Genomic DNA, 15704 nt, shown 5'->3' with positions numbered 1-15704 from the left:
CTCTGCCTGGCGAGATAGAGTGTGCAAGCCTGTCCCTGATGACCGGCTGAGTCATGAAGGCCGTGGAGGACCTGGGCCTTGAGGGAGTCTGGAACAACAAACTGGTGGATGTTCATTTGCCTGTCTTTCTTCACCTTGTACAACATGCCGTCTTTGATGGAGAGCTTGGGCCAGTGTCTCAACATTTTTATCACTCCACAAGACTCACCGGCACATTCACATCTAGTGGGCCTCCTGTGACGCTGGATGTAAAAGAGAACCCTACCCAAGACATCATCCTGCTCCTGAAGATTAACCAGTTTACTTCTGGGTAGAGAGGCAGTCTGGTCGACACTGACAAGCTGGGGAGTAGCTGGTCTCGTGCCTCTCACTCGGCCTCCAGAGTCATGCGCCTCTAACACAGCTGAGACATCCTGTAGGGAGAGGGACCCCTGAGGGGAGAGCAGGGTGACAACCGCATCATCTGTGGGCTGATCAACAACAAACTGGCAGTTAGCAGCAGTATATCTAAATGCATCTTGTACTGTCTCAGCCACCATTTCACTCACTTGGTTCAGCAAGACGGCATAAGGTTCATTTACAAGACGGTGGCCTATGCATGACTGGACAAATGGCACCCTACTTAGTGCGTCTGCAACCACATTCTTTGTGCCAGGGACATAGTGCAGATCAAAACTGTATGCTGCGAGCTTTGAAACCCATCTCTGTTCACATGCATCTAACCTAGGCTTAGTCAAGATGTATGTTAATGGATTATTATCTGTCCAGACTGTGAAACATTGACCTTTCAGCCAGTGGCTAAACTTATCGCAGACTGCCCATTTAAGAGCAAGACACTCCAGCCGATGTGCTGGATAGTGCAGCTGGGAGTATGATAGAGTCTTGCTGGTAAACGCCACTGGTCTGGCAACATTACCTTCAGGAGGCAACCGTGAGAGGACGGCTCCTAGGCCATCAAAGGAGGCATCCACAGCAAGAATGGATGGTGCATTAAAATCTGGATGGGCCAAGGTGACACTATGCACAAGCTCATGTTTCAAAGTTTCGAATGCTGCCCTGCACTCAACAGTCCAGTCAGCTGGAGACAGTCTAACATGGCCTCTCTTGAATTTCGGCTTATGGCCTCTCCTTGTTTTGCATGGAGTGGCGGACTCAGCCACAAGGCGGAACAGTGGTTTAGCTTTGGCAGAACATCCCTCAATGAAATGGTGGTAGTAGAGAACCATTCCCAAGAAAGATCTGATTTTCCTAGCACTTGGTGTCTCCCCATCAGATTCCATCAGGTCGGCTTCCTGCACATCACCTATAGCTTGCACTTTACTCGAGTCTGTCTTAACACCATCTCCACATATGATGTGTCCCAAGAACTTAACAGACCGGCGAAGGAAGTAGCACTTCTTAGGTGAGAGCTTCAAGTTGTTGGCGGCAAGGCACGAGAAAACCATCTGGAGACGCTCAAGTTCAATCCGTTCAGATGGTGCATAGACCATAAGGTCATCCAGATAACATAACAGATTTGTAAAGTTCTCATCACCAAAGATGGACATCATCAACTGCATAAAAGTTGCAGGACTGTTATATGTTATATTCATGGAGGCCAAATGGGGAGGAAAACGCTGTGTACCTTTTGTTGTCTTCATGCAGTCTGACGTTGTAGAACCCTGATGTGAGGTCCATTGTTGAAAAGACATGGCCACCAAGTGCAGCGAGGGCATCTGTCTGATGAGGCAAGGGATGTAAGTCTTTCACTGTTCTTGCGTTCAACCACCTGAAGTCATTACAGATGCGAAGATCACCACTTGGCTTGACTACCAGGACGAGAGGAGATGAATACTCACTTTGAGACTTTCATTCAGAGCAGTCCGAAGCTTGTCATAATGGCATGGTGGGACCCGCCTGTATGGAAGTCTGAAGGGCTTGTCATCCACTAGCCAGATTCTGTGTACAAAATCTGTTGCCTCACCGCAGTCCATTTTGTGCCTCGAAAAGATGGACTCATACTGCTCAATGATCTCCAGCAGTTTATCCTTCCACTCAGGGGAGACTTCACAGGAAGAGAGGTTCAAATCCCGCAAGCTCATGTCAGTCGAAATTTGTGATATTTCATCGTCTGACCTAGGTGCAGGTGACGAGCTCTGTGTGAACTGTGCACTGGATTGGATGCGATCTGGCTCAGGTAAGTCTTGCACAGAAAGACAGGGTGACACATCTGCAACTTTTGCATTCTTTTTAAGGGTGAGTGGCTTTTCAGTAAGATTTACTATTTTGACTGGAACCCAGCCATCCCCCCAGAACGAGGTGACAACTCTCCCCACTAGAATTTGTGCGTGGGTTCGATGATGACTGTACTTCCCACTGCAGAAACATCAGATGGTGGGAGTTTAGCCCACACCAAATGTTCAGACATCGGTTGTAGAGCGACACATCTCTTGAGCTTAGCCGTGCCGATTTTAAGTGGCACTGCTTCATATCCGTCTGAGCAGGACAACACAGATATCAAATGGGGCAAGTTATCAGCCTGGGCACTATTATCTGTGAAATGAGCCACTTGATAGCATTACTGCCAAGGATCAGGTCATCGGTTTGGCCTGGCACCACCAGAACAGGAATTATCACCTTATAGCCATAAACTGAAGCAGTGAGGTCATACAAGGTGTGACCAGATGACCCCCACAACCAACAATAACAAAGTCCTCAGCAGTTCTCTTTTCAATGTTAAGGACAGACTGTGAAAGTTTAGTGTTGGCTGCTTCACTTATAGTGCACACCATAGATCCACTGTCCACTAGTGCTCTAAGAACATGATCACAATCAGTAGACATCTGTGTAGAAATGGCTATCACAGTCTCTGAAAGTCTTTAAAGGCCTTGAACAATCAGTGTTTTTTGTGATGGCATTACGCTGCTGTAGGCGTGATACAATGTTTCATAATCATTAATGTCTGTCAAATCCAAGGTGGGAGGCTCACTCACTTGATCTGCGCTGTCCTCCCCTGTGTGCAGATCATTCAGTTTCCCTGCTGAAAATGTGGAGGATGACGTCTCCCCTCCCTTGAGTGGCCAGGTAGGTGACACAGGAAACATGGCTGGTTTCTGTTCCGGGATGTCTGAAACTAAAGGAGTGTTAGGGCTGACATCGACTTGATTCATGCTGATTTGTCTATTCCTCCCAGTAGACCTGAGTCCCTTCTCCAGGTGGTATTTGTCAAGTACTTCCTGAACCTCACGAGCTGACCACTTGTCAATCATCTTGGACCTAAAGGTAAGAGCCAAATCTCTGCTGGGGCAATGTCTGATGAACATACGTGTGACTTCAACACTTGGGTTGTCAAACGTTTTACCCTGCTCTCTAAGGAAGCTTGCAGCATCTTCAGCAGCTCTGTTCAGTCTAAGCTAATACTCAAAGGGGTCCTCTTGGTCATTTGGCAGGGTAGAGTAAAAGTCAGCTAGGGGCACTGTGGAGCAATGGCTTGAGCCAAAATGTTTGACCAGGAGCCCGTAGATGGCCCATGGGTTATGGTGGACATCAAGTTCACAATTTCTTATCCCAAATCTCACAACATCCTTTGCTCTGCCTCTCAGGTGGATAAGAATTTTCTCAGCGTGATTTTCCAGCTGAAAACCGCTTTTTCTTATGTAATTCTTCATCGATTCCTCAATATTGCCAAACTCCCTCGGGAGGTAAAAGGGTCTTAGAGAAATGCACAGCAGTTCAATATCAGGGCTGCACACAGTCGCTCTCTCAGAATAGTTCCTGCACCAGCTTTCACTCAAACACGCAGATACCTCCCCCTCAACTTTTCCCCGAAATTTAATCCCTGTCTACACAGACAATGGAGAAACCCTCCAGCTCAATCAAGGAGTTGGGGATGTCTTCGTGGAGCCAAGTCTCCGTAAATAGCGGCAAACCCGCCTTGCGGTATTCAAAACATACCCTCATGTTGGTATGGAGCTCCTCCATTTTGCTCCTAAGAGAGTGAAAGTTGCTCAGGATTATGTCGGGCAGCGGAGGTCTATTGCCTCTCCGGCGGAGACGCTGTCGGGTCCCCCCACGTCAGCCTCTCTTCCGTAGTTTTCTCCAAGATGCCAGGATTTTAAATGCTTGGACAGGTTGAATAAATCTGCGGGCGGCGATGTTGTTCCCGTGTAGCAGAGAGACAACAACGTGTCTCTGGCGTAGATGAGTGGTAGCCCACCCTCCAAGTGTGGAAAACTTTGACACATCCTCAGAAGCTGCCAGACAATCAATGCCAATAATAGTCCTTGTGCAAATAACGCCATGGTGCTCCTCTGTACCCTCGTACACACTCACACAATCAATACAAAAAAAAAAAAAAACACAATAGACGAGTAAAAACAACAAATAAATAAAAACAGCAGCAGCACCAGTAGCACACGAGTCCAGGTCGCCAGCAGAGCAGCTAAACCGGTATTTTTATAATCAATGACGTTGATTCGGTCAATGCCTCAACCCAGCCCTAAGTAAAAAAAACTGTTCATTATTTCATTTCTCACATGACCTTCTTCTGACTGTATTTGGCAGCACAGCTGGTCAATGTCATTAAAAGGAGACGTCCACATTTGTTCAAGTATGTCTTAAAAACAACAGCCACATGCAATATGTTCTTTAAAAAGTTATTGGTGGCAGTAATCATTCCTCCTGTCCACACTGAGTGTGAAAGTGTAAAATGGTAAATATCATGAATAATAATCAAGTAATAGTCATATTTTTAGGAATCAGAATTTATTAAAAATAAAACAACTGGATAAAATATTATATACAACACAGAATGAAAATTTGGTAAAGAACCAGTGTTCATTTACAATGGTAGTCCCAAAAGCAGTTACTATCCTCTAAAAACAGAGACAGAGATTGGACTTTGTCTTTACTGGGAAATGTGCGACCATGTCCCTGCGCACATCCATTGGTGGTTTACGTGACCTCTTGGTTGGGACACCATTTAATGGATCCCCAATATCTGAGGATGGTCTCTTCAGTCAAAGGGCTCTCACTGGCTGAAGATGGCCGCCTTCTCCTTGGTGTGTTGACAGCTGTGTTTGTCTGAATAAGATTGGAAAGGAATCAATTGCAATGTCAAACATACATTTGAAAATGCTATAATCAGTGAAATATTAAATATGGTAAACAGCAGAAATAAATTTTTACCAGGACGATAGAGGATGCTTGCTGCACCTGGAACCGTCTCCTGTTCAGCATGAGCACCACTGCTGATGTCCGGACCAGAGAAATCAGCTTTAGAAGGGATGAAATCCTTTTTCAGGAAGTGATACCTGTCCCAGGGCATCGTTGGTTTCGTTGGTTTGATGCTCTCATCATCATCATCAGCTGGACAATCAGCGGGTGTCTGACTCTCTTTGTCCACTTCATTGACATATTCATCTGTCTCTTCATCACTTAAATAAAATTTTGTACGAATTCATCTCAACATCACTCTCTCCATTTAGGAGAGTCATGCAGACTGTAGTAAACACCTCTTCATGCTAGTGTCATTCTGAAAGGGAAATAATAGTTGTAAGAGTTAGAGTAGTTCAAATATAAATAATTTCAATGCACATTAATCATATTCATGTGATACATTCCACTGAAGTCACACAATATTTTCTGGCTTATGTGCTCTCTGTACTTAACATACTAAAAGTAATATGCAACCCCACAGACCTCTTCCATCCCTAAATTGCAGAACATTCACACTTGTCCCTGAACAATGCACCATACATGCAACCCTCCACATTTCATAACATTTGGGCCTGTCCATTTAGAACATTGGAGAAGGGCAGTGTCTCCATGTAATGTGCAAGGTGCACATGCTATTTTGACTACCATTCTCACCCAACATTGTAAAATTACAACAAAGACATAACAATCTGAAAATCTAATTTGATGCATACATTGCATAATTACTAGACATTGTAACAATCACAAAAAAATATTTCAGGGAATATACTCACTTCAATGTTGATATATCCGGTCCAACGAAACAAGGAGATGTTCTTCCAGGGATGTTCGCAGGTCGTATGAGTTCATGGCTTCATGAGCAGACCTATATCCACATTTAGTATCCAATGGCATTGTGAGGCTAAACAAGAGGCTATCGAAATGTGGTCTTTCAAAAAAACAATTTGCAGATGTACTTTTGGGAGAGCTAAAAGTGATGTTGAAATTTTATAACTGTGGGTCTTACAGGTTTAAGAACTTGAAAGAAGAATTCTTAAATATCACTTATTTTCAAAACATCTGTGACTTTCAGCAGGTGCAATACTTGTTTGTTGAAAAGTGCTGCACCCACCTTTTGATATGTTCTAATGAGCCGCAGAACCAGAACTCATGTTTTTCTTTTCTTTATCAAACCTATCACTCAAAACTCTCTGCAGCCTGTTTATATCCTCACACACTCTACAGCTTCATCTTCACTGACTGATGGACCACACAATGTGAGTCTGTGGGAGCTGAAAACGGTCCTGTCAAACCTTTTATTTCTCTGTTTTTCGTTACAATAAGTGAACTGACCTGAGACACTCCAGCCTACAGTTTGGACTCTCCAGTCCAGCAGACAGCAGCTTCAATCCCGAATCCTGCAGATCTCCGTTTCCACTCAGGTCCAGCTCTCTCAGATTTGAGGGGTTGGACTTGAGAGCTGAGGCTATGACTTCACAGTGAGTCTCTGAGAGTCTACAGCCATAAAGTCTGTCAGGACACATACATTACAAAATATGTTATTATGAAAGAGGACATTTTAAATTAACTTAATGCATTTGATGACCAAACCGTTCAACGTCTCTCTTTTGATAAATAAAATTGCTCTCATCAGTGGTTCAGCTAATCTGATCTCTCTGTGTTTGACATGAAACAATAATTATCTCATACCTGCATACTTTAAGTCTTTGTTTTGCTTTAATTTTGCAGATGAAGAAGAGAAAATCTTTACATTTATGTATCTTTCTCTCGCATCATCAGCGAGAACACTGGCAGCAAGTGTCAACATCTTCTTCACATTACGACTCTGGAGACGTGAATGTTGTCAACTGGTTTAAAAATGATCAAAGTTGTGAAACTTCAATACAAAACCACAAATTATTATCAAAATACCATTCAACAATGCCGGCCTGGCATGCTCAAAGGCCAATATTTATCATAACAATGAAACAGAAGGTTACAAAAATCTATTTAGGAGGAACAAGAAGAACAATATCTGACAGCGGTCTCAGAAACCAGTTAGTCCAATCCTTTCGGGAGACCTTAATCTCCACTTTGCGCACATTGTTGCCTTTGCTCGGGAAGACCTGGGTTACTATTCCCAGGGGCCACTCATTCCTTATCAGCTGCTGATCTTTGAGGAGAACATTGCTTCCGGACTCTAGATTGGGCCGAGTGGTCTGCCACTTTCTCCAAAACTAAGAACACAATATTTTAATGTGCTCAGTCTCCCATCCACCTCAGCTGTCTGTGTTTTGGTTTTACAAAGGCACAGCGCTAGTTTGGCTAATAATGTAAGCTAACTGTTACAAACAAGCTAAAATGAAAGCTGTATAAACCTACAACCAAGATGGCGCTGCATATAGCTGCCTTGGAGTTAGGTGCGCTCTGTTTTTTTTTGCATGATAAGTACTGTACAGAGCGGACCGTGACACAGAACTCTCCAGCAAAACGAAAGGTAGAGGTGTCTGTTTTTCTATCAACATTGGCTGGTGTACCGACGTGACAGTGATTCAGCAGCACTGTTCTCCTGATCTGGAATATTTTATCATTAACTGTAAACCATTTTGCTCCCCTGTGAGTTTGCTTCATTCACTCTGGTGGGTGTTTATGTTCCACTGCAGGCCAACATGCGCGATGCACAGCGCATGCTTGCCGACCGGATACTGTGTGTGGAGCAGACATACCCATACTCTCTTGTTATTGTTCTTGGTGACTTTAACAAAGAAAACCTGATCCAAGAACTCCCCAAATACAGTGTCCAACCAGAGAGTGGAACACTTTGTATCACTGCTACATTACAGTGAGCAGTGCCTATCACGCGGCCCCCCACAGTGCTTTGGGACACTCTGATCACGTCATGATGATGATCCTACATTAGTTTCTGTGATTACCAACATGGGCCAGGGTGAGTTATAACAATGACAAACCCTAGTTCAAACTTAGACAGCTAAGGCTGGAAAAGGAGGAAGCATATAGGAGTAGAGACACGACCGGGTGCAGGGCGTTAAAGTACAGATTTAGCAAGGAGGTGCATGAACCTATACGACTGTACTCAGAGAGACTAAAAGATCAGTTCTCTGCAAACGACGCCACTTCTGTCTTGAGGGGGTTCAGACAGATTACTAACTATAAACCCAAAGGCCTCCACTCCATCAACGATTCTTGCCTGGTAAATGAGCTGAACCAGTTCTACTGCCGCTTTGAGAGTCAATAGGACACCATACCCCGTAACTCCTCCGCTCAGCTCCAGCCCCAGTCCACCATCCCCATCACAGACCCTCTCCTGGACCCCCTGCAGTTTGCCTACAGAGCCAAGAGGTCTGTAGATGATACAGTAAACATGGCCCTTCCTCCAGCAACTGGACTCCTCAGGTACCTACGCCAGGATACTGTTTGTGGATTTCAGCTCTGCTTTCAACGCCATCATCCCGGCCCTGCTGCAGGACAAGCTCTCCCAGCTGAACGTGCCTGACTTCATCTGCAGGTGGATCACAGACTTCCTGACGGACAGGATGCAACAAGTGCAGCTGAGAAAACATGTCTCTGATTTCAGGACCATCATTACGGTTTATCTCATGGCTGCTTTGTTTCGCCTTCTGTTCTCTTCCGTCCGTCAAGCTCCAGAAGTTTGCGGATGACACCACCCTCACTGGGCTCATCTCAGGTGGGGATGATCAACCATCTGGTGACCTGGTGCAGCCAGAACAGTCTGGAGCTCAACGCTCTGAAGACCGTGGAGATGGTCGTGGACTTCAGATAGAGCCCAGCCCCACCCTCCCCCATCATCCTGTGTGACTCCCCAGTCGCCACTGTGGACTCATTCCACTTCCTGGGCAGCATCATCTCTCAGGACCTCAAGTGGGAGCTGAACATCACCTCCAGCACCAAGAAGGCCCAGCAGAGGATGTACTTCCTGCAGCAGCTGAAGAAGTTCAGCTTGACAATGAATGATGGTGCATTTCTACACCACCATCATTGAGTCCATTCTCACCTCCTCCATCACTATCTGGTCGTCTGATCGTTCGCAGAGAAGGTGATTGGCTGCAATCTTCCTTCTCTTCAGGATCTGGACACCTCAAGGAGGCATGCAGGAAAGATTGCAGCTGACCCCTTCCACCCTGGACACAACTGTTTCAGACTCTCCCCTCTGGCATGAGGCTGCGGTCCATCAATAACAAAACCTCTGGCCACAAGAACAGCTTCTTGCCATCTGCAGCTAGTCTCATCAACAAGGTCCGGGTCCCTCACTGACACTCCCCCCTTTTCAAATAATGCAAATGTCTCTGCATCCCAACTCGTGAGCAAAATGTCCGGCCCATCTGCATGTCCTGGTTTTAAAATCAGCCCTGTCTTAATTTGTTTCATCGTGTGTTTTGCATCTATCATGCTTTTTTGCTTTGTTTACATTTACTCATTTGGCAGACACTTTTATCCAAAGTGATTTACATTTGAGATGAAACAACAACATACAAGCATCAACAAAGCATCAAATACAGCACGAGATCTACAACTGACAATACATACTAGTAAGAACAGCAATAAATACTAGTAAGAGTTAACAGCATCAATAGGGTAAATACCTAGGAATAGAAGTGAGAGTTAACAAAAAAAGTGCAACCAATACAAGATAATTGTAAGGGGATAGAACAAGGAGAGCACAGGAAGTGCATGTTAGAGGTGTTATAAGAGGAAGTGTTCTCGGAAGAGATGAGTTTTCAAGAGCTTCTTGGAGTTAGAAAGGCACGCCCCTGCTCTGATGGCGTGTGGTAGCTCATTCCAGCATTGTGGTGCCACAGATGAGAACAGGGACTGGGATCACTTTTTGTGAAGGGATGGCAGAGCCAGGTGGCGTTCGTTGGAAGAAGGAACATAAACTTGTATTATGGAGTTTAGGTAGATGGTGCAGATCCAGTAGTCACTCTGTATGCAAGCATTATTGACTTGAATCTGATTCTGGAGGCCACGGGGAGCCAGTGGAGGTCACACAGTAATGGACTGACATGAGTCCTTTTGGGCTGATCAAGGGGTTTCACCGCACAAGCTGGAAGACCTGCTGGGAGGGCATTGCAATAGTCGAGGCAAGAGATAACCATGGCCTGTACCAGAAGCTGGGTGGCATACAGAATGTGGTAGGGCCCGATTTTTCAGCTGCAAATCCAGCCTCATGCTACCAGTAGTGTCAAGGACAGTCCTAAACAGAACTACAGAACAATCAGTCAACAAGGATAAGGAGAGACCCACTGTCTGTGGCTACATTGCATTCACTAATAACTGTGAAATACTCCTATATGTTGTGATCATATGCTACTGAGATGAAACCTCAACCACAACCTCTAAAGTCCTTCATGTGTTTTATAGGTTTGCATGTCACCTTCGTCACCCAGAGGAAGATAAATAAAAAGAGAAATTTTAAAATGTAACAATTATCGGAAATAAACAACCACAGCTTTTGAAACAGCTCAAGAACATTTGTGACAAAACACAACAAAATGGTTTAGTGTGTCTATCTGAAGAACTAAACAGCTGATCTACACTGATTTATGTTAATCACATCTGTACTTACCGAGCTTTTCTGCAGTTCCTCACAGCTGGAATCAGTCTCTGTTGTCCCCCGATTGATGTGTTGTATTTCTCCAGGTCCAACTCATCCAGAACCTCCTCTGACATCTGCAGCATGTAGGCCAGAGCTGAGCAGTGGATCTCAGAGAGTTTCTTCTCTGATCTGTTCTCTGACTTCAGGAACTCTTGGATCTCCTGATGTACTGAGTGGTCGTTCATCTCCATCAGACAGTGGAAGATGTTGATGCTTCTGTCAGGAGAGATCTCATCAATCTTCAATTTTTTCAGGTTGTTGATGGCTCTCTGGATGATTCTTGAACTGGTCTTTGTCTGACCCAGCAGGCCTCCTAAGAGTCTCTGGTTGGACTCCAGACAGAGGCCATGAAGGAAGCGAACAAACAGGTCCAGGTGGCCAGTTTTAATCTCAAGAGATTTCTCTATGACACTCCTCAGGAAGACATGCAGAGATGAGGGACTCTTCTTGGATTTCCAGTCTTTCCCCAGGAAGTCCTTCAGTACCTCTGAGTTCCTGCTGGTGTAACAGTGGAACATGTAGACTGCAGCCAGAAACTCCTGAACGCTCAGATGAACAAAGCAGTAGACTGTTTTCTGGAAGATCACACTCTCTCTTTTGAAGATCTCTGTACAAACTCCTGAGTACACCGAGGCCTCTGTGACATCAAGACCACACTGCTCCAGGTCTTCTTGGTAGAACATGATGTTTCCTTTCTCCAGCTGTTCAAACGCCAGCCTCCCCAGCTTCAGAAGAACCTCCCTGTCAGCCTCCATCAGTTCCTGTGGACTCATCTCTTGTCCCTCATCGTACTTGTGCTTCTTCCTCTTTATCTGAACCAGCAGGAAGTGTGAGTACAGGTCAGTCAGGGTCTTGGGCAGCTCTCCTCTCTGCTCTGTAGTCAACATGTGCTCCAGAACTGTAGCAGTGATCCAGCAGAAGACTGGGATGTGACACATGATGTGGAGGCTCCTGGAGGTCTTGATGTGCGAGATGATTCTGCTGGACAGCTCTTCATCACTGACTCTCCTCCTGAAGTACTCCTCCTTCTGGGCGTCAGTGAAGCCTCGTACTTCCGTTACCCTGCCGACACACGAAGGAGGGATCTGATTGGCCGCCGCAGGTCGGGAAGTTATCCAGACGAGAGCCGAGGGAAGCAGATTCCCCTCGATGAGGTTTGTCAGCAGCAGGTTGACTGATGACTTCTGTGTGACATCAGACACAACCTCACTGTTGTGGAAATCCAATGAAAGTCTGCTTTCATCCAGGCCATCAAAGATGAACAACAGTTTCCAGACGGCGAGCTTCTCTGCTGGGACCTTCTGTAATGTTGGATGGAAAACATGGAGCAGCGTGAGGAGACTGTGCCGCTCATCTTTGATCAAGTTCAGCTCCCTGAACGAGAGCAGAACCAGCAGACCGACATCTTGGTTTTCCGAGCCCTCTGCCCAGTCCAGAGTGAACTTCTGCACTGAGAAGGTTTTTCCAACGCCAGCGACGCCGTTGGTCAGAACCACTCTGATGGCTCCCTGTTGGCCAGGTAAGGCTTTAAACATGTCCTGGCACCTGATTGGAGTGTCATGGAGGGTCTTCTTCTTGGAAGCTGTCTCAAGCTGCCTCACCTCATGCTGGGTATTAACCTCTTCACTCTGTCCCTCTGTGATGTAGAGCTCAGTGTAGATCCTGTTGAGGAGGGTTCCACTTCCTGTTTCATCACTTCCTTCAGTCACACGTTCACATCTCCTCCTCAGACTGATCTTATGTTCATCTAAAACCTCCTGCAGACCATCTCTCACTAAAGAAGAGAAACAATGTGAGATGAAACAAAGATTGTGTGGTGATTATCCACTGAAGGTTAAAAAGGGCAACTGGACTTGGTTGAAGATACTGGAAGCGTTTCGGCCATCATCCAAGCGAGAGTCCTTCAGTTCTGACTGACTGGTAGGGAAACTCAGCCATTTAACCTCTGTGGGATCGTTAGCTAGGATGATCGATACCACTGGTTTTTTTAGTGCTCCTGGCTGTTGTAACACCAGTTCTTATGGTCGTTAGAACCACCTGAGGTCAAGTCTGAACAACCATCATTGGCATCTTCATCTGAGGCCAAGAGGTTACGTTTGTTCAGTTTCCTGGAAAGATTGTAAGTTGGGCATAAATGGTGGCGTAGACCCCCTCCTCTGTTTTTTTTAATAGCTTCACTGAGAGGAAGCCTCTCTTTTCAGGAAACCATTACACAGTCACACCTGGAAGCTGCCCAGTACAAACAGGAGGGCTTATGGGCTTTGCTCAAGGGTGGTAAATGAGGGAGGGCACACCCAACTCACTTTCCACACCCAGATTCAATCCTGCTGGTCCGGGGACTGAATCGGCAACCTCCCGGTCACAGGCTTGCTTCTTCAACCTTTGGGCCACCACTGCCCCAGAAGCTGTAACTGAACAGAGGAGGGGGTCTACGCCACCACTTATCCCCCACTTACAATGCTGTCCTTTCATCACTTCCCAGGAAACTCAACAAACGTAACCTCTTGGCCTCAGGTGAAGATGCCAGCAATGGTTATTCAGACTTGGCCTCGGGTGGCTCTAATGACCATATCGACTGTCGTTACCACAGCCAGCAGCACTAACGAACCAGTGGTATCGACGATCCTAGCTAACAATCCCACAGAGGTTAAATAGCTAAGTTTCCCTACCAACAGAAGAAGTCTCTCGGATAAGGAACGAAACGTCTTCTAGTATCTTCAACTAAGTCCAGTTGCCCTTGACTTTAACCTTCTTTGGATAACTATGACCTGGATGACTGAGAACCTTCACAGACATATGGTGCTTATTTTCATTACTAATATAAAGCAGTCAATATCAGAATATCTGAAGAAGCAGACAGATGTCCAGTCTTACTTTGTACAGAGCTGCTCTGACTGGCTGTCTGCAGTCCAGCTCTGGTTCTTTCTCCACACTGGGGACAGGAGGAGTCTCCTGATGAAGCAAACTGGTCCCAGTATGAGGTGATGCACCGTCTGCAGAACCAGTGTCCACAGCTGGTAGAGACTGGATCCTTCAGGACGACCTGACACAAAGCACAGCAGGACGGCTGCTCCTCCACAGACAAAGGACTCCTCTTCCTCTCTCTGTGGACACAAAGACATTTCTAAAGCATTTGATTGGACATAAAACACACACAACCACATTGCAACAAAACTACAGGTTTAAATTCACATTTCTATTTCTCACTAGTCATTGTTTAGTCAGCTAACACCCCACAAATGTACCATTACATATAACACTGGACCGATTAATTGCTCTTTAGCTCCAAACTTGATAAATTGTCATATTATTGACCATTAAAGCCAGATGAAGTTCCCATGTGCTCAATGGCCTTAAGACATTGCTCTCTGCACAATGCTCTGTTGTGAAGCTTGTGAGTTTTCGTGTGGCCGCTTGTCCGTGGCATGGGGGCAAAGTTTGAACACATCTAACACATCCCTGAACACATCTTAAGGACAAAATTAACTCATAATCATAGCCCCACCTGCTGGCAATAGGAAGAGACCCTTCATCGACAGGACATATAAAAAAATGCTTTTGGGGCAATAGCCTTAACCCAACAGAAAGTCGGATATTTAGAATTTAATGGTCATTTGGTCACATGTTTTACATGCTCTGAACTTTAATGAACTCCTCCTAGGGAATTTGTCCGATCAACTTCAAATTTTCGCTGTGCAGTCTAAAGGCATTGATATGAAAAGTTGTGCTATCTGTGTCAATGGGCGTGTCCGTGGCATGGAAAACAAATGATTTGCCACAAAACAGGAAGTTGCTGCAACTTCAGTGTACATGCTCACATCTGTACCGAATTTGATATGTCCCGCCCTAAACACATCTATATAGTCATAGCACCACCTGCTGGCAACAGGAAATGACACGTTTTATGCTGTGATGGACTACTCCAAGCCGGTGGGCCACATACACTTCAAAAGAATCTCAGACAATCCTTATGACATGGATTATCTCTGTTGTGATGCTTGTGAGATTTCGTGTAACGGCTTGTACATGGCATGGCATGTCTTTGGGCCAGTAAGTTTCACCTACAGCCTCTTTTGTTACCTCAGTAATTGCTTTACAGCAATAGAGCAGATTAAAGCGTTAGCTCAAAAGCTGTTTTCATCAATAGAGGTCAAAACACCAAGGGCTCGCCCACCCAACTGGCAACTCACCCCACCTTTACTTCTAGTCTTAGCCCTACACTGCACAAATCCCTCCAACACACAGACACAAACAACCATTTATGCTCACATTCACACCTTTAGAGTTGTTTGCATCTTTTGAGACTGTAAGGCCCCTTCCACACTACTGTGTTTTAAAATGAAAACAGAGACCTTTTGCTACGTTTGCACCAAACGAAGACCTAAAACAGAGAAGTTTGGACTGACGACCCCGTTTTGCGTTTCAAAACTCCAGAGGGCGTTTTAGTGAATAGAAACGATGACACAGCCGCTCATGCTCGGCTCTCTGATTGGGTCTTGTAAGTCATGCAAAGCAGAAACACGACACTACTGACCCGGTTTTTGTTAAAATAGACTATTCTGTGCAAATAACACTTAGCCTATCTGCCTGCACTTGTACTGTGCATGTTGCAGTTTACTTTGCGACGACTCCTAGTCTGTTTTCCAACACCATACTCCCGTGTTACATTCAGTAACAGTCCCAGTTCGTTATTGGTGTATGCAAAAAAATCTGGTCTGATTCTTCGTCTGCATTACTTTATTCTTTCGCCAAATCTTCTGTAACTAGGTAATACACCATCTGCTTCATGTTTACACTAGCACACGCATGCCCAGTGGTCCTGAATGGGCACTAGATGTGCGTTTTCAGTTGTTTTAATGTAGACAGAGATCAACTCTGATGCGCAGCTAAAACG

At 45.4% G+C, this 15704-nt stretch overlaps 1 protein-coding gene across 2 annotated transcripts in view; it reads right to left on the bottom strand.

Annotated features, from left to right (window-relative positions):
* LOC119897377 (NACHT, LRR and PYD domains-containing protein 12-like) overlaps positions 1–15704 on the bottom strand; it is a 45435-nt gene that overhangs the window by 18858 nt on the left and 10873 nt on the right. The window contains exons 3-8 of one of the 2 annotated variants that reach the window (XR_005443403.1): positions 13685–13914; positions 10781–12584; positions 6529–6705; positions 5970–6061; positions 5167–5512; positions 4722–5061 (exon numbers count right to left, since the gene is read on the bottom strand). Coding sequence is in view for 1 of the 2 variants with exons in the window: in XM_038711030.1 (XP_038566958.1) it covers positions 6529–6705; positions 10781–12584; positions 13685–13914 (2211 nt within the window). In the remaining variant the exon portion in view is untranslated. Of the gene's footprint in view, positions 1–4721; positions 5062–5166; positions 5513–5969; positions 6062–6528; positions 6706–10780; positions 12585–13684; positions 13915–15704 lie in introns of those variants that run through there. The other variant, XM_038711030.1, reaches the window with a different exon arrangement.

This window comes from Micropterus salmoides, unplaced genomic scaffold (assembly GCF_014851395.1).
Source record: "Micropterus salmoides isolate LMB-PRFRI ecotype aquatic unplaced genomic scaffold, ASM1485139v1 Ms_hic_scaffold_1, whole genome shotgun sequence".
Taxonomy (NCBI): Eukaryota; Metazoa; Chordata; class Actinopteri; order Centrarchiformes; family Centrarchidae; genus Micropterus; species Micropterus salmoides.
This window is presented reverse-complemented; position numbering and strand designations above follow the sequence as displayed.